A 22,329-nucleotide genomic window follows, 5' to 3' on the forward strand; every position below is an offset into this window, starting at 1 on the left:
TTGATCGCAGGAGTTTGTGGAGTCCGTAGTAGACACGATTGCCCTGAACAATGCGCCTTCGGATTTCGCTGCTCATGTTGTTGTCCGAAGTTACGATCGTATCAAAGTAGCAGATCTTCACTACCACCTAGAGATCGTCGCCGTCAACTGATACTCTGCTTCCGACCAGGATTTATCACGGTCAGAGCCTCCGGCAAGCAGGTAATTTGTCTTCGTCGTATTGATCCTTAATCCAATTTTATCGGCACCGCCGGAAATAGACACTCGAAATTCGAAGATGTCCTTAAGAAGTTTGTTCTGTTAACATGAATTCTAGAACTCCTTGGTAGAACTAATGTTCTCCATAGAAAATAAGGATATATTCTACATTTGAAGAATGAGTTCTATCAGCTGCATGATGAACTCAGAATCTTGCACCGAGTTACATGCAGAAAGTTCTGGTAGAATAGTGATGTCATTAGAATGACACTGAACGACTCAAAACCTCAAGTTTTTTTGCCGTCCAGAAGTCCTAACGTGAGAAGAATTCAGGTTGCCGCTTTTATCATGAAGGAACAACAGCATATTTACATTATATACACGCGTATAATAGTCGATAACAATTTTCCAACAAATTTAAATGAATTACTAGCCCAATACGAATATTCCCTTCTCGTAGAAAATTCGTGTAAGATAACAGTGAAAAAAGCGTTCTCAAATAAATCCATTGGATATAATGTAATTCGAATTGCCACAAACTAGGCACTACCAGCGCCAGCGTATAAATCAATCATACCTTTCGCTTCTCGCTGGTCAAATTAAGGGTTCTACCCTTTAGCATGACAATGGTCTGACAACCTAGTGAAATGTGAAATGCGAAGCAAATCAGCCCAACTTACCAACGGTTCCGTTGCACATAATGGGATTTTAATTAATTTCTGGTTTTTCGTAGCTGTATCGAACAAATAAAAAGCAACACAAAAGCTCCATAAAAACTGGCTCCTGTCATTTCGCATAAATTTCCGTGCCCTCTCCGTGGTGGAGTCCGGGATGCGGAAGCTTTTGCAGCAGATCTTCAGAATTGCAAAGGCAGGTCTTCAGGTTCCCAAACGGTACATCGGTAAACAGAATCAGAAATTTGGAATAAAATCCTCGCAGAACAGAAGTGAAAAATCTTTGGAGAACAACAAAAAATCGTCAGTAACAGATTGAAATAAGTACGGAATTCTTCACCAACGAAAGTATGCCGGCCTCGGTTTCGGTTCATTCATGTTTCGATTGCGTTGTTTCCGATGGTGGGTATCGGGGTTTTGAACCTGGAATAAATCATGAACCCGTACCAGCCCGTACATTCATTCATCGGTACAAACTCAAACAATTACGCCCCATGACCATGACACGGACGATTCGCTCACGGTTCCAATCCCCAGCTACCGGGGACCAGTACGAGTGGATCAATTTTCCCCGGTTTTTGGGCAGATGATGATGGGACAACAATGTAGCAGCAGCGTGTCCCTTTTGCGCTGTACGCACGCTTGCCATTCCCGAGCGCCTTACCGTGCGAGCCATCAATCGATGAATATTTATCAACGGATCGCGCGTTGATTATGGCACACCGTGTCTTATAGCCCGTTGGCGAACGAACGCCTTCGAACGTGATTTTTTGACGAATGATCGTGTGTGCTGATGAATGTTTTTGCTCCCCGCCGGACCGTACAGCGGAAACCCATCAACACCATCCCAAGTGGACGAACCCCTTGCCAATGCGTCGGTGCTGCATTAATTAGTCGCGTAAAGTATTTAATTGCCAAACTTTCACAATCACGAGTGTCCGGCTGATTCGTGGAAGCGTCAGCATGTATGCACTTGTTCCCTTCATCTTCAGGACCAAATCCTTCCGCTCGGTCCGTCGTATTCCGCGGTATTTTCAATTATATGAAGCTGTGGCACGAGTGCAAGGAGTGTGATCAGCAGGAACGAAAGGAATAGGCAGGAAGCAAGACATCCACAGAGAGAGAAAGAGAGAGAGAGAGGAAGCCAACACGAAAGCGAGAGATACGCAGTTCCGTTAGGCGGAAAATGATAATATCGAATTTTGACAGATGTGCTCGCAAACGCATGATTTTTGCCATTTTTGCTGAATTATTCATCGCCTGAATGAATCGGTCCGATCGCAATAGGACCTAGCGATTTTTTAACGTATCGAACAGTGTCGGGACAACATTCAACGGGAATGATGGGTAAAATTGGGCCCAACCATCGATTCATAATCGGAACGGACTATTTTCACTGATGGACGTGACCACCGGCATGGTGACATTGTAAGCTATCGTGTAAACGTCAGGGGCAAATGTTAAGGGGGTAAAGCAGGACAAAAAAATTGAGCCATGTTTTACAGGTGACCTCTTTTTTTTCGGTGGTTGATTTATGTATTGCTTGTTTTATGCTGATCATGTATCCTCACGCTGCATAAAACCATGAAGAGTCTGTGGCAGCATCATGCATTGCGCTCTGGACATGGTGATGTTCAATTATTGTGGAAACAGAATGGTTGCGTTGTATGGATGACATGACCGTGTCACCAATCCATGTTCAAGAAACTTGCTCTAAGGTTGCTAATCTTCATCCACGGCTGGATCTGATCAAAGATATGTTCATCCTTATCTGATCCTCTGTTAGATACTCTCTGGACTCATCTTTATACCAAGAAGGTTGTCGACGAACATTTTTCTAATGGGTCATAATTCCAGCATCTTCATCGTGTGCCACATTTTCGGGTATATCACATCGAAAATCTGTACCTGTTTTTCGTCATGCAGTTTACTTAATACATGGTTTAGTCTGCTCAAAATGTTCCAACGCCAACGATATTATGTAGGTCGCACAGCTGTCAAATGTCTTTTATTAAATATTCTGTATTTTGAAGAGATCTCGTTAGAGTTGATGGACCTCATAATCCGCGATCTTGCGAGGTTGTGTACAGTGAGTACCACTCCTACAATAAGTACCATAACTCCAGCATTTTATCATCGTCAATTGATACTCCATTTTGTAGTAGGACTTTTCCATGTTTAAAGCCTCTGACAAGTACGTGCTCTGTTGTCATATCATTGATTCTTAGTGAAAATTTTCAATGTCTCGCCTTTTAATTAGTTGTACGCTTCACAATACTATCCCTGATGTACTTTCAATGATCCGCATATCTGATCAGTACACAGAATTTATGCAAATTGTCACAGAATGAATTAATGAATTAATCAAATTAGACAATGAAGATTTTCAATATCCACAAGGTATGTCAAGAATGTCTTTTAGTCTCATAAAACATTAATTTCCTAGATTCTTATTTAACTTCCCAGCAATAGCAAATGTTGTTATGCGTATGCAAGTGGAGAAAGTTGATCATTCGGCCACGGCAATGATGTCTACTGAAAGGTTCTAGTAAAATTCCAACAGTAAAGTTCTAGTAAAATTAATCTCCTCAGTCATCATTCAGTATAAATAAGAGAGAAATATTATTCTCAGCAGACCTTAAACATTGATGAGTGAGAATAGACATTAAATGTTGCTTTTGTCAGTTAAGGAGCACCAAAACAGTTCAAATGATGTTTCACAGGATTCACGATGAATTCAAAAGTACATTTGGACAACAACAGCATGATTTAAAAAGCTTAAAATATTAAAAAAAAAATTAAATTGACACACTTATTCAACACAAACGCTAAAATCGTATTTCAGCCCAAAGAATCCATGCTTTTCTTTTTTTATAACAGATTTATTGAATTCCTTAACATAAAAGACGCACTCACAATCACTACAATCGTGTCTAATGAGCGGAAAATAAGTGGCAGTATAATTTTTTTTCCTCGTTCATTGTAAGCCTTAGGAAGAAAGATGCAAGTCTCCTTCTTGGCTTCCGATTTTCTTGCCACATTGAACAGGAAGCTACATTAAAGATTGAACATTGTTATTGGTTCATTGGATACTCCTTCGCGATTCGATTCCCAGTTGTTCGGTTCACCATGTGAAACTTCAAGCGAACCGAACATACCCGAAAAATGTGCGTACCAGGATGGTACGGAAGCATCTTTAGCATTTCCTTCCTTTCGAACGAGCGCACGCTTTGAACTTGTGGACGCAAAGCAAAAGTCTTCTCGATCTGCGGCATCGATTGGCAAACGCACCTTACACCTGATGCAAAAATCATAAACCGACAAATTAAAACATTCTCGCGCCACACACACACACAAATAACAACCACAACAACCGGCCACCGGTCTTTGATCCCGCGGCGGCTTTTTCCTTTGTTGCGGCACAATTGAATCTGCGTGCCATCTTGGAGCACGCCCAGCCCAGCGGGTGATTCGCGTTCGATGAGCCGAATGAATGATCAATTTCCTGACCAATTTTACCAGCGTCGTATCAATGTCGTAACGAGCAGCCCGGAGAAAACTTTTTGACAGCCGGTGGCAAATATGCTGTTACGCTCTACCGCGGCCGGCCGTAATGATCCACGCTGTCGGGCGTTCCATATTACCAATTCCTAACCAGATTTCAATCCCATTTTAACGGCTGTTTGAAAGCGGGGCAAATTTCACAAAGGGGAAAGGGTGGGCAATTCATCAATACCGCCGAAATTGCATACCGATATATCGGTGGTGCGTCAATTGAACCGAGCCGCAACTGTTTCCTTTTCCGCTTCATCCGGTCGTTAGCAGCACCAGCAACGGAGTGACGGACGAGATGATTTGCGGCAATGTTTGATCATCAGTAAGTGCATCCTTGGTATGTACCCGATTGCAACACCTTACCTCAATGGAACGCAAGGAGTAAAAATCGAAGAATTTCGGTTAGTATTCTTCAAAAAATCAAGTCTGAATTGCGAAAAGCTTTTCTTTAAATACAATAAGCAAATAAAATTATCCGTTATTGAAACAGTTATTTTGAATCCTACTGTGAATTTGAATGTTGTCTCAAAGTTTCTCAACGTTTTAAAAATCAGAACATTAGTAAGTTAGTTAATTAGTTAAGTTAAGTTCCGTTCTTCTTTATTGATTTACTTTAATTTGAAGTTGTGTAGTTGTTTTTTTATAATGGGTTCGATTTACTCATCTTTTCGTATTGACGTAGGATTATTTCCTAGGATTAATCGAGATTTAATTATGTTTCTATTTTTGTTTTGTGAGAAGTGTAAGGTGCGAAAAATTATTAACAGAAGAATCTCACGGCAAAAAAGAAGTTTTTCTTAATTTACTTACAAATTATCTTACATCTAACAGGAAACAAGCTACCTAGACTATCCTCGTAGTTGTTGAATACGATTTGAGCTGAACATTAGTAAAAATACGAAGTGTTAATTCAGACTTACGCATATTAAACAATACATCATAAGCATGGATTAACTAGGAGTTATTGGGGCTACACGATTGAACACTCTGTACTTTACACTATCGTAAAATTGTTATTCTAATGTAAAATATAGAGAAACTATAACAATTACAATAAATAATATATCTAAAGCATTAAAACTTAAGAATCAAGTCAAGAATATAACATCGAAAAGCTTGGGTGTAGAAAAGTACCTCACCAAGATAAGCAAAGAACATAATATTTCTAATAGGTTGGTTCGGAGTATCCAACCAGAAGAAATTTTTCTGTCAGCCTGTGAAATAACTTGTTGCGGACCAACAGATGCAGGTCCTCCGATGAATGGGGTGAGTAATCAATGTTGTTTCAAAAGTTGTTGAAAGTCTACGGCTTATGACTTGAAGAGGATTTTAGTATCTAGGACAATAAAATCACTTGTAACACGATTCATCAATCATCAAGTGTCATTTAGATTTTGCTAACCAGATGAAACACTCGTCAAACTTTCAGGATTTATATTTTTTACAAGTTTTGGGAAAAATGCTGAAATTATCTGAAAACAGGATGAAATGAAACGAACACTACAATCCAGTGAATAATATTTTCTCAATATATCGGAATAAAATTAACTTTAGTTGTGAAATTACATTTTAAATGCTTCCATAGCGGTTTATTTGTCGTACAGTACAATATGTATACAATTTCGCTTATTTGTCGGCTCGGTTACCATCCTTAAACTATATACGCTACTTACATACGGTAGACGAAATATTATCCACTAGAGTGACACCTTACGTTATTAACACATTATACACTACACCATTTAATCTTACCCCGGTACCTGAAGGAATTTTCCAACGATATTTATTTTAGTGTTTGCAATACTCGCACAGAATAACACATCTAGACACTAGATAACAGACATTCCTAGCAGAAAGCACTTTAGTGGTAGAAATGGTTAATTGATGGAACGGATTGGATTGAATAAAAAAAAAGATTAAGAAAAGTATTGGAAACCACCACCCATTGCCGATGGTTCAGTGACAACAAGCAACTGCATCGAAATCGGCTACTCGGGGCTTGACTCGTGTAGCTTGAAATCCCGATACAAAAGCTTGCTGTAACTGTAACTGAGCAGAACAGGGTGTGTTTTTTTTGAAAATTAAAAGCTTCTCTTTGGTCATGTAGCTGATATGAGAATAAGTGGCATACTAATTCATGACTAAAGACGGTTTTACCCTTTGCACAACACACAAGTAGTCTAACATTCGAAGAATATACACTAAGTTCATGACTAAAGATGGAGTGGGGTAGTAAAGGTTATGCTGTCGAAACACGTAACGTTGCTAAACTTTTTTTTTTGGAACATTAATCGAGCTGCTTAAACGCTTAATAGCTGGCTTCGTACTTTGCGAGCGAAACAATTTTTTTAGATACAATTTCTTAGTACGCGGTAACGATCCACTCTGTCGTTGGACTTGCCTCATTAATTTTGATGTAATGTCGTGGTACAGCATGAAGGAATTGGACACGATGGCGGGCAGTTATTTACGGCCGTTTTATCAACCTTTCGAAGACTAGATGCTCAAAGTTCATTATGGTGTATTCGAGATTCGAGAGAGGGACAGAGATGAATTTACCACAAATTCCTACTTATTGGAGATTGGCTGAAATTAAATTCATTTTATCCTTTTTTTAGACCATGGTTTTTGAAGAAAGTTTGCCGATTGTTAACACACCCAACACGACCAATCCGATCATTAGCACCGACATTAGCTTTGGTATGGCTATATCAAAAAAATTTGCGCTACACTTACACTTACACACAGTTGGTGTCATACGGTGGTGATTCGATTGGTAAAACTTAAAGGACAAAATAAATATCGGCGATTCACCCGCCACCGTAACACGGGACGGAATTTCACCACACTCGCAATGACTTATTGTAACAGCTTAAAAACTACACATAAGGACGGAGCATATTGGGTAGCCACATGGTTTGTCAGCTTTGAGAATGAGAACATGTTTCACCCCGAAAAGGAGCTTGTGGGCAAAACAAAAACAGGCTGTTGTGGCGCACTTACTTACACGCTGGCTCTAGAACGGCGTCCCGAGGCGTAAACTGATTTATTTCTCTTCCGACCAAAAACGATCTGGTTTGGTTTATGTTTTGTTCGTTACGAGCCTAACTATCTTCATCCAGTTGCCGTTCGGTACCATCTGCTCTGTTTTGTGGCACTTAGGTTTAGGTTCGGGTCAGTGTGCTCCCGGGTGCCTTCTTGCATCTTGTAACACAGCACACAGCAAAACAAAGACCGAATTCGTTCGTTCGGTTCGTTTGTGAATTAGAAGCAACGCAAAACGCACGATTGCGAGCTTCCCTTTTTTCGTTGCGCTTACTCCTCACGAGCCACGATACCCTCAAGAAAGATCGTCAGCAAGGTGAACATGAAGGAACATTTGGTAGTAATGCTGCATTTTTCCGATTCCTCTATTTCTCGTTTTCTTTTTTTTTATTTTCCTAATTTTACCTTTGATTTCTTTGCGTAAAGTCACAACAACATTCCAGCCGTCGCATCAGCGGTGATGCCGAAAATCAGGAACAACTGCTGCTGACCTGCTCCATCTTGATGTCGGCATGGTAGTCCGCCGGTACGGCTATGGTCTCCTCCATCGTATCATCCGCTTCGCTGCCGGTGTGGCTGTGGTTTAGCTTCGGCACTTCGTACTTAACCATATCGATCGGGCTGGCAACCGTGCCGGGTTCGTTATGCTGACCTTCCCGATGCCGTCGCAGATCCACCTTACGCTGGAACGCCTTATCGCACAGCCCGCAGGAAAATGGCTTATAGCCAGAGTGTTTGCGCATGTGCGTGATGAGATTAGAGCTTTGACTGAACGCCTTCAGACAGACGACACATTTGTGAGGCTTTTCACCTGCAAAAAGAAAAAGGGAGGGGATAGAAATAGAGAAGGAAAACATTTTAGTACGACTGCAAATGGTTGAAGAAGGAAAAAATATGCTAAAAAATACAACAGAACAAAGCTCAATCAACTGCAGCACGATTTTTTAACAAATGGTATCAAAAGACTTCAATGCGCGTATATTTTTGGGAATGAAATAACAAGCGACGAACCCTCGCACAGTGTGAAATCACCGTAAAGAATGTTTATTTTTGGAGTGCATTCCATTTAACATTAATGCTGCTTGTGATAAACAAATCATTTATCTGTGTTTTCTCTCTCTCTCTCTCTCTCTCTCTCTCTCTCTGTTCCACTTAAAAATCTTGTTACTAAAGAATGGCCTGCAGGAAGGCAAATAATCGCTTGCGATAAAATATTACAAACACGCGTGCCATTCACGGTGGGTGCAAGTGTTACGTTACGAAAAGGGGTATCCATAATCTGTAGTGTTTCAACTGTCCGCTGTCATTTCATGGTTGGTGCTTTGTTACGGGGAAACCCGTCAAGTCTCAACCGGCATAAGCTGGGAAGCAACAAAAAACATGGCGTCAAAACAGAACAGAAAACATTTACACTCTGTTTTCCACGCTTGCAAAATGGGTGCTACCAGCAAATTAAAAGTATATTAAAGCATTGCGTTGATAATTAATTTCAACAGCAATAGCAACACCACCCCTTTACGGATGGAACAGTTCTTGAATGTTCGTCGTGTTTTTCTTCTTTGCTCGTGCAAACGCGCAGATTTGGTAAAGTAGCTTTAAATTAATGCCTTCAAGCCGTGAACCGTTCAGTGCAGGAGTACGAAAAGCAACAAAATAATATATAAAACAAGGATCACAGCTGGTTATGCATCGTTTGTATGTTTGTTTTATACCCGGCCTGGTGGTATTATAATTAAATGTACATACTTTGAAACCTTTTGTAAACAGCCTCGCAACACAATTTAATCGCATTTGTATTATTTGTTGCGTTTTAATAATCAGAGATAAGAGATGAAAGATATGGAAAGGAAAGGAATGCCGCGTGCGTTCCGTACCGATTTGTTTGACCCCTTTTTCGAGAAACAATTAAATTCGGAACAATCTATCATCGAACGTCGCTTTCGCCGGTGCTATCGCACTCTGCTAATGAAATCGTTCTTCAAATCACCTCATCCTATTTTTTTGTTATTAAATTTCCTCCACCATTATGGGGGTGAGTTTTTTGCTTTTTTTGTTTTAGTCCCGCAATCAGCCAATTCACTGTCGTAATATCAATAAATTGTGATTGTTATTACCACTTGACGTGACACAGGCAACCAACTCGGTTCTCTTTTTTTTCGGGTCCACTCGGGACTACCCACAAAGGTGTCGTCTTCGAAAAGGATTCGATTTCGAAGAAATGACCACCCTTCCCCCACACAACCCCCTTGATAGGTGCGAACGACAAGGTGATGCGCGTCCGGTAAAAGCATACTCATTAAAATGGTACTGACACGCGAATCTAAAATAAACATTAAACCAGTTCCTACCGTACTGTGCGGTCTTCAGTTTGCTTATGTTATACATTTTCTTCAATCCCCATTTTGGTGGCTTCCCACCCGTAGTTACAAAAGGGGTTTTTATTATTGTAAACCGAGGGTGAAGACAAAATCGAACAGAAAAGAAACAAATGTCCCTTTCCTGTGCTGATACATTACTTAAGTACGGCTCAACTTCAATCCAATCCGTACGCAATCGGGGCAAACTAAGCACGGGACGGGGCGCGAGAAAAATCGAGAAAGACATCTCCTTACTTTAACTACTGCTACTAGTAGTTGGCCACTACGGAAAAAAGGGAGCAAAATGGTACAATTTACGAAATGAGGTAATAAATTTGTTCAAATTTGTTTACAACCCGTACCGCGGTACCCGGTGGTGCTTTGTTCGTTTGATCGTAGTTCGCATCAGTGGGTCACTGGGATGCGTACGGCCAAATGGAAAATGGTTGGAAGCACTGCACCTCCCTTTGATGGTGGTGGTGATGGTGGTGGGTGGAACTCCCAAATGAAGGGTTTCACTTTCCACGAATGTGCTGGATGCAGCACACAAGTTTGGTTATCGATTTTTCTAGGAACTTCATCAACCCATTGCGCCCGGTACTCGGTGCCGTTTAGAGCCGAACCGAACTAAAATCCCTTTTTTCCGATTCGTATGGTTATGGCTTATTATCAGTGTGGTTTCCTTTCGCGCTAAAAAGCACCAGTTGCATAAATACAGTTTTTGCCAATAGATTTCACCGTCCTACCCCATTTCGCTGCGAAACCCGCGTGTACGACTTTGTTGACGCAAAGAAAAGAATGTGCGGGAGGATATACAGTGCGCACCATAATTATGAGGCCAACAGTTTTTTTTTGCTTCAAAAGATGGGTAACACTTATTATGAAATTAGTTTTAAAACATCACGAGTAATGTAAATATATTTTTATACACCGGTAATAGACCTTGTCTCGAAGAATTGTTAGAATCTTGATGCATGATTTTGATTGCATTATTTTGCTATTTTCTTAATCACGTCTTTAGGTTCTATTGTTTCGATTTAATGGTGAGAAAAAATGCTTTGAAAATATAATATAAAAACAATAAATTAATAATAAATAAACATAACAAACTTCCAAATCAAAAGTCCACTAAAAAAGCTATTTTTTTCAATAATCTTGTGAACATAATTTTTATCTATTGTTGGCTTTTTTGTAATTAAACAAAGCTAGTCAGCGTAAAGTTATATTACAAACTGTATTTTAGTTAAACTGTTTTTATTTCTTGCTCGTGTTTTTATTTTCTTCATCAAACTCTTAAACTCGATCGTCTTCCCCTAACTACACCGTGTTTGCTGGTAAAATCATGAGCATAAAAGTGCCGCACAACAAGCGACAGAAACCCGTGGGCTTTATAGCGGGCTTTGTTGCAGCCACTGTTCACCGTGGCAGCGGCACAATTTGCGATCGGTGAAATTGTTCGATTGCCTAAATAAGGATATCTCTTCTGTTTTTTCCCCCGTTTCCATTCCCCTTTCTTTTCGATTCCACACGCCGGGGCGAAGTTGACCCCACACGTTTATGCTGCAGCTAGTAAAGGACTTACTCTGCATAGCGCAAATGTTGCAAAAGAGTCGGTAAAAGGCACTTACAACCGTAGTCCGGTACGATCGTACATGAAGCTCAGCCTCATATGCATACGATCGGTTGGTTACGGTGGGCAACATATTTATCACCAGCCACCGAGAGGCCCTTGGATGGAAGTGAAACAATTGAAAGCAGTTAGCAACCAATATTACCATTTAATGCCTTCTCATCCTCTTCCGACCAGCAAACGGACCGCTTTGGTACGGTGGTTATAGGGATTTACACATGGAAACATCAATTAATTTAATTAAATCAAGATATAAGCAACGCATGCTTCCTCCTTCCCTGGGACATACTACAATCCATTCCAAACAAGGACACAGCAAATCGGGCGTGGAGTGGCATAAGTGGAGCACTTAATGCTCAATCCAACGAAACCCGCGAACCATATCTAACGATGGTCATTATCGGCGTCAAGACAGGGAAAAAACCCATTCCAATCGGGACAAAACTAAAAAAACTCTGAATGCTTTCCTTTTTTGACCTCCTGCCGTACGTGAGTCATAGACATGAAGGGTGAAAAGGTAGTTTGTTTGAGATTTTCAATTTAGGAAATGAGTTTACATAACAAATTGCAGCTAACATTGCAAGCTCGAAACACAAAAGGGTGGAGACCAGTAATTCGCTTTTAATTGTCTCTTGAAATCAAAAATTTACAATCCACCCTCTCTCTTTCTCTCTTTCGTCGAACAGTCTCATGTTGCATTTAGCGAAAATTGTCTCCCAGTTTTCCAGCAACAGGGTGACCACCTAGTCGCCGTAGTGTATGGTGCCAAGGCAATCCCTGCGGTGAAGATTAATGCAACCCTGTTTCGGTGGTTCCATTCACAACGACAGCAACAAAGCTATGCTGCCAGAGATAGGACGCCAAATTCAGACACGCGAGCATTTATCCGACCACCACTTCGCGTGGTGTGGGATGTTAGGTGCAAAATGCAATCCTTCCTTCTTCGCTGATTTCCTCCACTGTTTTCAATTGGAAAGAGATGAGGAAAAGGAAGAGAAAATGGGAAAGGGAATGGAATTGGAAAAAGGGAAGCGAACAGGAGCAGGCAAATAGCAACACAACACCGACAATACGAGCGTTGATTCATGTTAACAAAGTCCCATTAATGCTGATGTGTATTAATTTTAGTTGTTCGCTGTTGCCTCGTATTGCCACGGTTGTTGACACGGTTGCACTGTTGATGTTGTTTTTTTTTTGTTTTTGCTTTCCCACCTCGCCACGACCAAAAACATGGCATAACAAGAACGATAACAAATTGGTTTGTCCGCATCGTGTTTGATTTAAGTGTTTTGTTGCGAGTTTAGCCTTCGAGGTATCGTGGAAGTGGGTTTGTTTTTTTATCTTAACACAGTTGAGCTTTTCGTTATGTTTGCTTAACATTTTTGAGAAAGTATTTATTTTTGTAATTGGGAATTTATTTTTATAGCAAGAAAAGTCATTTTTAGCCAAAGCTACCGATTTTAAATCAAATTATTCCTATTAATAAATTATATTTAAGTCGAAGATGAAAAATATAGTGTCTGCTAGTCATCTTGTTCCATACATCAAGCGTTATAGAGCGTTACAGAACGTTACGAAAACTGTATGTTGCTAGTGTCTGCGATCTAACATTGAATATACTAATTTGTTATCCGTCTAGTTTGACAGTTTTCCACTAGAGGGCGTTTGAACAAGCACGGAATAAACCAAAGTTAATCAATGATTTTCTTTATACACTCGAACAGTAGAAAATTGCTTAATAATGCTCAGAAGTATGTTAACACCCAATCATCTAGCGTGTTCTAAAAATTGTCCTAAGCAACAGCAGCAACAGCCACTGTCTTTCATTACTCATGCATTAATACGAACACGAGTTCCACCAAACACAACAAAAAAAAGAAACTAAAAACAAAACCTTCGTTTACCGATGCAAAGCAAAGAATAATATTTTATTTTCATCTTCCATGCCCGCGGCAAAACCCCGTTTACTGACTGTGCCGTTGGTTCGGCACAATCGTTTTAAGTGTAGCAGCGCATCGACGAAAGCAGTATGGCGGACGACCGATTTCGGTACAAACTTCAAACACCTTGTGGTGGTGTAGTAAAATATTTGTCTGATTTACTCTACTGCCGCTCGGGGCCCCAGGGACAAACCTTCGCCCGCCGTTGTTGCTAAAGATGCGCACAATCGAATCGATTCATGAGATGCGCAATGGTGCGATGTATCTCACTACTGGTGACACGCAATCCAATGCAGCAAACAGCTTCGTACGTCCCAAAATGTTCCCATTGCTAGGTAACAGTGGCAGAACGTTTTGATTACTAGTATTTGGAACGACTTCCATCGTTGAGGTTTCGAACGGTTTTTATTTTCAAAGCATTTTACTTAAATTCTTCCTCGCTATTGCTGCCTGTTGCATCCTTTTGTGTTGAAGAGATGATCTGTCCCGCACAGATGCTACGATTGCCAGACGATCCTTAAATGACTCGCCACCAAGCAGTACCTTCGGGATAGGGATAGATGAATCAGCATTAAGCTTCGCTCATCTGCGGGCGTGAAAACAAAAACCACAAAAACCCGAATGCCGAAACCAAGTGCGAGAGCATGTGGCGACGGGCGACCACAAGACACAAGCCAAGGGTGTGATCGTTGCACACATGCTGCCACTTATGCTGCCTGGGGATGAACCAATCCATAGTAAAAGAGATGATGTAAAACGATCGGGCTCGTTTGGCACGTGCTCGTCGTATCCTGGGGGAAAGGGAGGACGGGAGACGCGAGGAGGGACGGTGGGGGATACTACATCATGAGGGTACAACAAGGCCAAATGAGCGCCTGTTCTACAAGGGCCAACAACACAACAATATCCCCCCGACCCCGGGTGGTTGACAATGTATTTATGAAAGCCAAAAAAGTGTTTTAAATGGGTGCAAATCCCAAGAAACGGTCTGAAATTAACCATTAATCCAAAAATTGGTAAAGACACACAACAAACGGTAGACGAGAATCGGGATGCAAAATAAGTGTTCCGGCTGCACTTACCGGTGTGGATGTACGTGTGCTTCTTCATGTCGGACTTCTGGTGGAAACGTTTGCCACAGTACTGGCAAGGATATGGCCGGGTGTCACTGTGGATCAGCAGATGAGTCGAAAGCGTGCTGGACCGTTTGAACGTTTTGCCGCACTGTTTGCACTGTGGAAAGAATGAAAAAAGGGGAAAAATTGAATTTTTTTAAATATGATCAATTAATTTCAAATTGACAATTAAACGTATTTTATTCGCCCCTAAAAACATAAACAGCAATAAATATTGAATGGAAAAAAATAAATAAATAAACAAAATAAATAAAGTTTGCTCTACTAAATAAATGTAAAAAGGTACAATTTTTATTACAAGCTCTCTAACTTGCAATTTTTTTTTCGTCCTTTTCAAAACATGTTGTTCAGCAATATGCTTTAAATTATTCTTTATTATTATTATAAATAATATTACTTATGTTTTAGTAGAAATATATTTTTCCACATTAAAAAACAAGAACTGAAACAGATTAAGTTTAACGAAGAGTGAATGTTTATGTTGAGTCATAATTATACAAATTCAAATTAAATATCAATTCTGTTCAGATGATTAATTCCCCGCAAAAAAAACTACACACTTTTAACCGAAAATAGAAAAAAACTATTTTCTTTTTTTGTTCTCCACTGTCCCACCGTACGCCGTTTCATGATCATAAAGGTTACAATCTAAAAATAGGAAAAATTCCAGCTTCAATCTACTTGAGGTAAAAAAACGTTTTTCTTTTCCAACTTCCTAAAAGCACATGTTTCGAATACCTGAAGCAATCATTTATTTATTTCCTAATTCAATTTGTCTATACGCAGGGAACAGGGAACCATTTAATCGGTATTTTGATTTATGAATGTAGTTCGGCGCACGAACTACAACCCTTCCTCCAGCTCGGAAGCAACAAGTATCATTTCACATAACAACAAAACTCCATTATGCTAGATTAAGGGGAGGCCACACAATCTGTCGAGCTTAATTTAATTACACACTAATAATATCACCACCACCGTGTTGGGGGTATCAAACCGGCGCTCTAACCCGCTCGAAGCCATGTGCAAGTGAGAGTGTGTAAAGAAAAATCGGAAGCAAAAGCAGCCTAACTAACCACCGGGTCAAACTCTGTGTGTCCCTGTCGGAAGCCGGACAGTTGGAGCAGGGTTGAGTGAGAAAAAAAGGGCTCCCGGGGTTTAATTTTTACCGAAGGTACCCAGACACCGGTGGGAAGATTACATATTCATGAGCTCACTGTACCTAAATTATGAATGTAAACGACGACCAAATGAGAAAACTTTTACGCCTTGATTATAAATCAATACCGAACGGAACGGAATGGTCCCCGAAGCGATACGAGCGCTTTGTTGTGGTGGTTTTTGGTGGTTGCCAACAAACTTGGCCCCTTCTGTGAACCACCCGCAAACTTCGGCGGGTTTGGGAAGAGAAAAAAATTCGGCAAATGAAAGGAAGCCAGAGTGGTCTTCATGGGATCTTCCTTTTCCCCGGATGGGTGATTCCTACAAACTTCCTGTCCCAGTTTTCGGCTCTATAGTGTTAGATTTTTCGAGAGAATTAGACCATGACATGGTCGGTTGCTACCGTCGCTGTACTGTGGTATGCGAACTGCCCTGGCCTATACCCGGGTCCTGTATGGTCGAATGGTTTTTCATCTGACAATTGCGCCATGTCTCGGAACAAACACAGCCGCAACGTCAACGTGACCTGATTACATTAGCATAACTTCTTCCTTCCTACCGTGCGACCGATAATTTATGAACCTCGGAGAAGCACCGGTCGAAGATGACGAACGGCTAACCACTGCTCCCGACACACAGGAACGACACTTGTGCAAACAGCAAACCGATGCAATGGAACCGATCTGTACACGCATGGTAGATGACCGTGTTAGTTGCGCTTGCCTGCAACCTTCCACCCAGACCAGACCAGCAAAACCCTTTGAACTGTGTCCCTTTGGTGGGTACCGCGCCATGAAACATATCGCCCAGATAGGTGTAACAAAACAGCCGAACGCAAGATTGAAGGTGGTCGAACAAAATGGCTTAGTTTTGTTTCTTTTTTCTCTGTTTGCGCCACACACAATTTGTCACCACGAGTTGCCGGAACCCCGATCGACCACCACCAACGAAAAAAAAGGGACAGGATTTCACGGCACGCGGAACCGCGGGACGACGTGACGGATGCAGCGCAAACAAACGTCAAAATCGAAGCGAAATGATGAATGCTGTCGGTTCATGGTGGTGGCAAAGAAAAAACATCCGACTCGTCGTCGTCACAGAGACCCCGGGGAGCTCTGCCGCATCCGGAGATTCACACACTTGAGCAAATAGCTATCAATGCGAGTCCTCCAGGAAAAAAATACAGAAGGTGTCTTATTAGTGCCGGATCGTTACGGAAATTGAGGTAAGAAAATCGGATGTTTTTGAATTGACTTTTTAAAAAGGGTTTGGAAACCATTTGCGCAAAACTGGTTTAAAAACGATGCTTCAAGCAATCTGTGAAGTCTACGCAAAACGGAATGAAGTGGTGCCATTTCTTCGATGGACAGTGAGTAGAGAAAAGAAATGCACCATGGATAATATTGTATGAAAAAGGTTGGAAAAGAACCAGAACGAACGGCCAGGAAGGTTCTGATATTCATTTGGTGGGACTGGGAAGGAATTAGATACTGTGAGTCATTTCAAATATTTGGGAATATATTCGCATTTTTGCTGTCAACAACTAGATCGTTTGATTGACTAGAAATAATCAGAAATGTGTTCTCGCTATCAGGAAAACCTAAGCAATAATAGCTGTAGGTTGCTCTCCAGAAAAGATGAATTCGTAATAACTCTTTTCTTACTCAATTTTTGTGTTTTAATTCTGAGAGTTGCACTATTTTTATCTTGAATTTAGTTTGAAAGATGCGTAATAAAACTTAATAAAACCAACTCATAATTCTTCAGACCAATAGATATTAACCGAAGATACCGAAAAGCTGTTAATAGAGTGATTCTCCAATAAGATTGAAGCGTTCTTCAAGGTAAGGTAAGATTGAGGTGGCATATTTGACCAAAATTCTAGGCATAATATAAACGAAAGAATAAGACACTTACCTGATACAGCTTCACGCTCTTCTTGCCCTCTCCCGTCGGTGTACTAACGATCGAATGTGAATGGCCATGGGAAGAAGAATCGTTCGAACTGCCGTACGGACTATCCGAATGGGGTTGCGTAGAATCGGGCCGTGTAGCAGCAGCGGACGCTACCATCGCTTCCGATTTGCCGTAACCGAACTGTTCACCGGTCGTATCACTGTCACTAGTACCCACCCCAACACTACCGCTACCAACACACATACGCGCACTAGCACTGTGGGCCGTATTTTGGTTCTTAACACCTTCCTTGTTGTTGTTGTCAATGCCCGTGCCACCATTGATCACGAACAGATCGGTCCGATTTTGGCGCAATATTTCCAGATTTTTCTGCTGTTGCTGCAGGTGCGTAAAGTAGCCTTTGCTGATTTTGCTGTAGTTGAAGTAATCCTGCGTAGTGCGGGATCCGCCCGATTGTCTGCTCGCACCGTTTAGCAGCAAACTGTTGTACTCCGTAAGAATGCGTGCCGTTTCCCGCTGCCGATCGCGCTGTTCCTGCTGATGCTGCTGGGACTGATGTAGATGGTGGTGGTGATGATGATGCGGATGGTGATGAAGGTTAGGGTGCGAGTCGAAGGACTCGTCGATCTGGAGCTCACCGCTCGAGTCATCGTCATTCTCGATGTCGATGTTGCTTTGGTTGTCGCCATCTATCGTTTCCTTCTCGCACATGCTGGCCGGTGACCAGATGTTGATCGAATGGCTTAGCCCCGTATGGCGAGCATTTGGTGTGGAGGTGGAAGGTTTCATCGACAGATTGAGTGGCATATCCTCATCTGTGTTTTAGAGAGTTCAAAGTTAAATATGCAACAAAAAAATGGGAGGAATTCAAATGGACTTAAAAGATGAGCATGAGAAGAAGTGGTCACTTACCGACAATCTCTTCCTTCTCTGGTGTAAGCGTATAGTCGCGACTAGTATTTAAATTTGGCGAAACCGGTGTAATAGGTTGCTGAGGTAGTAGGAACTGTGGCCAAGGGAAGGCAGCACCAGAGTAGAACAGCGGATTGTACAGCAGGAGTAGATCTGTTGGTCGAAGTGAGATTAATTTGTTGGCCCCCCTTCCAGCACTCAATTCCCACCTATGGTAGAACACTTACCACGTGGATTCCATTTCTGACCAAGCACGGAACTAAATGCAGACGCACGCTGGATAAGGTTCGCCGACGAAGCATTCAACGCGTTTAACGCACTAACGGCCGGAGGTGTTTGGCCTACCGGAGGTGAAGGTGGAGGTGATAAGTGTGCCATGTCTGCGGAGTACAAAAAAAGCCAACACACACACACAACAAGCAATCGTTAGTCAAATGGGTCCTTTTTCTGTTTGTAAGTGAGCTGTAAATAAAATCATTTCCCCATTTCCTTTTTTTCTGGCACGAACAGTAAGGCGGACGTGTGAACTACATGTTTTCCCTTTTTTCGTTCGGTCGTTGAGCACCACTGGAGGGGAAAAATCGTACAAAATCTCCCCCGTCCTGAAATGTGTGTGTTTTGCCGTTGCGATACTATCATCTAATTTGTTAATGCTTTTCAATTATGGCTAAAACGCAACCTTGTGAAGGCGCCAGAACATTGCTTCAGGTGGTTACTTCAGCAAACGATGGCTTATTATGTTCGGTTTGCTTTGGAAGTATACGACCAATATCCACACACACACACTCTCGCACTCTACTGTATTCGGTGTATCATATGATGTTGGAAAGGACAAACAATTTGATTAATCCTTCGTCTAGCACTTGTGACGCTTTGCCATGTTCCAACCAGCACCAGTTGCTTCGTAACTTCTCGAAGGGTAGATGAGAACGTGGGTCCGTGGTGTGGGCGAATAGTCAGCAGAATGTGGTACTATCGTGCGGTTGAGCAAATGTTTGTGAATAAATAACACTGATAGCAGATCGGGACTTGATTGATAGATAAATAAAGTCACAGTGTCACTATGGTGAAGTGGTCGAATCAGTGTGGCGTACAAAGGGGGGTGGATAGTGTGTATTGGGTAGAAAGGTGTGTACTACACTTTAGGAGCGCCAGCTTAACAGATTAATGTGATCGTGTAGTGTGATAAATGAGATCGGAATGTGTCATGGCCGAACGCGACCAATCGGAACGTTTGAGAAGGGATTGCTGAGTACCAATATTGTCCAATAAACTCAACTTTATCGAGATGTTGTCTCTTGTATTTATACTAAAAATGGGAGGTAATTTCATTTCATCATCTTATTTTTAATGTATTTAACAGAATCATTTTTTTAAGGTTTACGTAATATTATCAGGAATCAGGATTCTAGAAGATTAATTAGTATTGAAAATCCTTAACTAGAAAATCTTTTCAACGTAATTATAAAGCTGGTTCTGACGAGATTTTATAGCGGTCCGCTCGTGTCGAAGACCAACACCACTACCACTAAACCACCGCGACGCTTTGATTTGCATAGGTAATAGAGTGATAAAAATAGGCGCAGCTAAATAGACGCAACAAAGTGTCCGCCTATATCAACTTCACCAACTTGTGACACATTTAATGTGGGTTTTATTTATTAATTTAATAAACAGTGCTTTAAACGCTCTACAGTAGCAGAACGGGAAGAGTCACATCATGCTAAATATATCATAAACATAAAACCAAGGTTAAAATGTAACAGCAATCGCTTCTGCATGCTTCAATCAAGAAGGCATCATATTCTGTCCGGTATGCCTCCCAGCACTGATGTTTGCTTTGGGTCTGGATTTACTTAAAAGCCTACAATTATCCTGCCATTCTACCCGACCAGAGCAGACCAGAGCGTACGAGGCGTACAAGGGGGAAAAAACCTCCGGATGGCATCAGAAATCTCTTATCCTTTCCTCATGTTCCTCTGGCGTTTTTTGATAGCCAACCTGGTGGATGATGATCGATTGCCGTTCTGCAACGTACCGGAAATGCAGGGCGGCGAGTGTCGCTACGACTGACCGGTGGATGTACAAGGCGAAGAAGGTACCGGCACCGGGCGATGAGCAAATTGTTTTTTAATTGATACTGTGATTATTTCTATTTTCCCTACAGTGTCCTTTGTTGGCTGTACTGGGTGACATACGTTCATAAAACAGAGGTTCTTCCCAATAGGAGCAGTGAAAGGAAATATTGATTTTAGGTGTACTTTATTTAGATAGCAAATGATACCTCTTTCAACTGGTTTATATACCATTACGGATTGTGTTGAACCTGTGTTGAGGCAAACCCAACAACATTAAGTGTTTGATGTTTAACAAACGTTTGACAAAGCAAATTATTAACTCATTATTTTTTTTTTCAAACATTTAACGAAAAAAAAACTTCACAAAAACCAAAAAAAACACACGCGCTTTAAAACATGCAATCGAAATAAAATAAAAATCGCCCAAAAAAACACAAAGCGCCACCCGGCTCAAATTTTACGCATCATCCACAGCGATACATACGCTGAGCAAAACGAGATATACATTTTTTGTTGTATTTCATGCTCACCGATGGCACGCGGCGGCAGGTGTTTCTGTTCCGAAACAGATCCTCACCGATCATCATCAATTTTTCGTTTTGTTGTTTTTTATTTTGCCGCCGCTTTTCGGTTCTTCCTTTTGCAATGATCGGCTATCAACAGGTAGCAGGTTGCAGAAGCAAAGATCTAGAGCAATCGTTTAGATTTTTGTTGTTGTAAATGTGTGTGTGTTTTTTTATTTCTATCCGAAAAAAAACCGACCGGTAAAAAAAATCACAGACCGGCTGATCCTTCGACTGTATCGAAATCGATTTTTTTTCTTCTTCTTGTGGTTCGATTAAACGATCAACCGATCGATCTTCGTTGCACCTAAACGATGAGAGTAAATTATCAGGTACGGTTACCGATTGCGTTCGTGCTCACCTTCGGTTTCGTTTTGTGCTGCAGGATTTAATCGACGAACAAACGACAAGAACGATGCTTTTAAAACATTCAACTTGAAAAAGCACTTTTAGCGGTGTGAAAAATTTTCACCGTTCCGTGCGTACGATCGTTCAATGTTCGATGCTTTGGAAAAATTTTACGACACCGTTTCGAAACCAACCTTAACACATATAAATTTAGAACACTTTTAGCAAGACACACTCACTAGTATTCACTTCCTGTTTTTTATTTATTTCAAGTCACTTTTTATTTTAACTTTCTTTCACTTTTAAATGTTGGGGAAAATTACACTTTCAAAGGAGCACAGCTCTTTCCCTAAAAATGTAATTCTATCACGATGCTCCAGAAAGTTTGCCCATTTCTTCAACAAAATCCTTGCATCACCGTTTGCCACTGATCGTGCCCGGCTATAGAACAATACCACTCGCACACCACGCACTTGGCAACCACTTTTATTGGGCACTTTGGTTTGTATTTTGGGCGATCGGGGTATAAAAAAAGCACGTCCGTTCGGCTGGGTGCCCGGCACCTGACTGATCTCGACGCTGCGTTCGATCTTACGAAGGAACCACAATCAAAGACCGACCTCATCTGGTCGAACCCCATGTGCTACGCGCCATCGACACAGAGAGAGAGAGAGAGAGCGCGAAAGCCCGAACGAAGAGGCAACCGTTCAGGTGAGCAAAAGGTAAACACGCATCCACCAAGCAGGAACAGAGCCTTCGCGTGGCTCGATGGTGAAACATGTATAATTGCCCTCTCTCCTTCACCTTCCCCATCC

At 41.4% G+C, this 22,329-nt stretch overlaps 2 protein-coding genes across 2 annotated transcripts in view; both read right to left on the minus strand.

Moving 5' to 3' along the window:
• Positions 1 to 22,329, minus strand: part of LOC125768480 (single-stranded DNA-binding protein 3) — a 447,182-nt gene that overhangs the window by 80,125 nt on the left and 344,728 nt on the right. The gene's annotated exons all lie outside the window — the stretch shown is intronic.
• Positions 5,977 to 22,250, minus strand: LOC125768470 (zinc finger protein sens). The gene is made up of 6 exons (XM_049436175.1): positions 21,528 to 22,250; positions 18,753 to 18,905; positions 18,526 to 18,678; positions 17,614 to 18,428; positions 14,482 to 14,632; positions 5,977 to 8,283 (listed from the first exon to the last, which is right to left on the minus strand). The coding sequence occupies exons 2-6, from the start codon at positions 18,901 to 18,903 to the stop codon at positions 7,943 to 7,945; spliced, it is 1,611 nt and encodes a 536-aa protein (XP_049292132.1). The 5' UTR covers positions 18,904 to 18,905; positions 21,528 to 22,250; the 3' UTR covers positions 5,977 to 7,942.

Source organism: Anopheles funestus, chromosome 3RL (genome assembly GCF_943734845.2).
Source record: "Anopheles funestus chromosome 3RL, idAnoFuneDA-416_04, whole genome shotgun sequence".
Lineage (NCBI taxonomy): Eukaryota > Metazoa > Arthropoda > Insecta > Diptera > Culicidae > Anopheles > Anopheles funestus.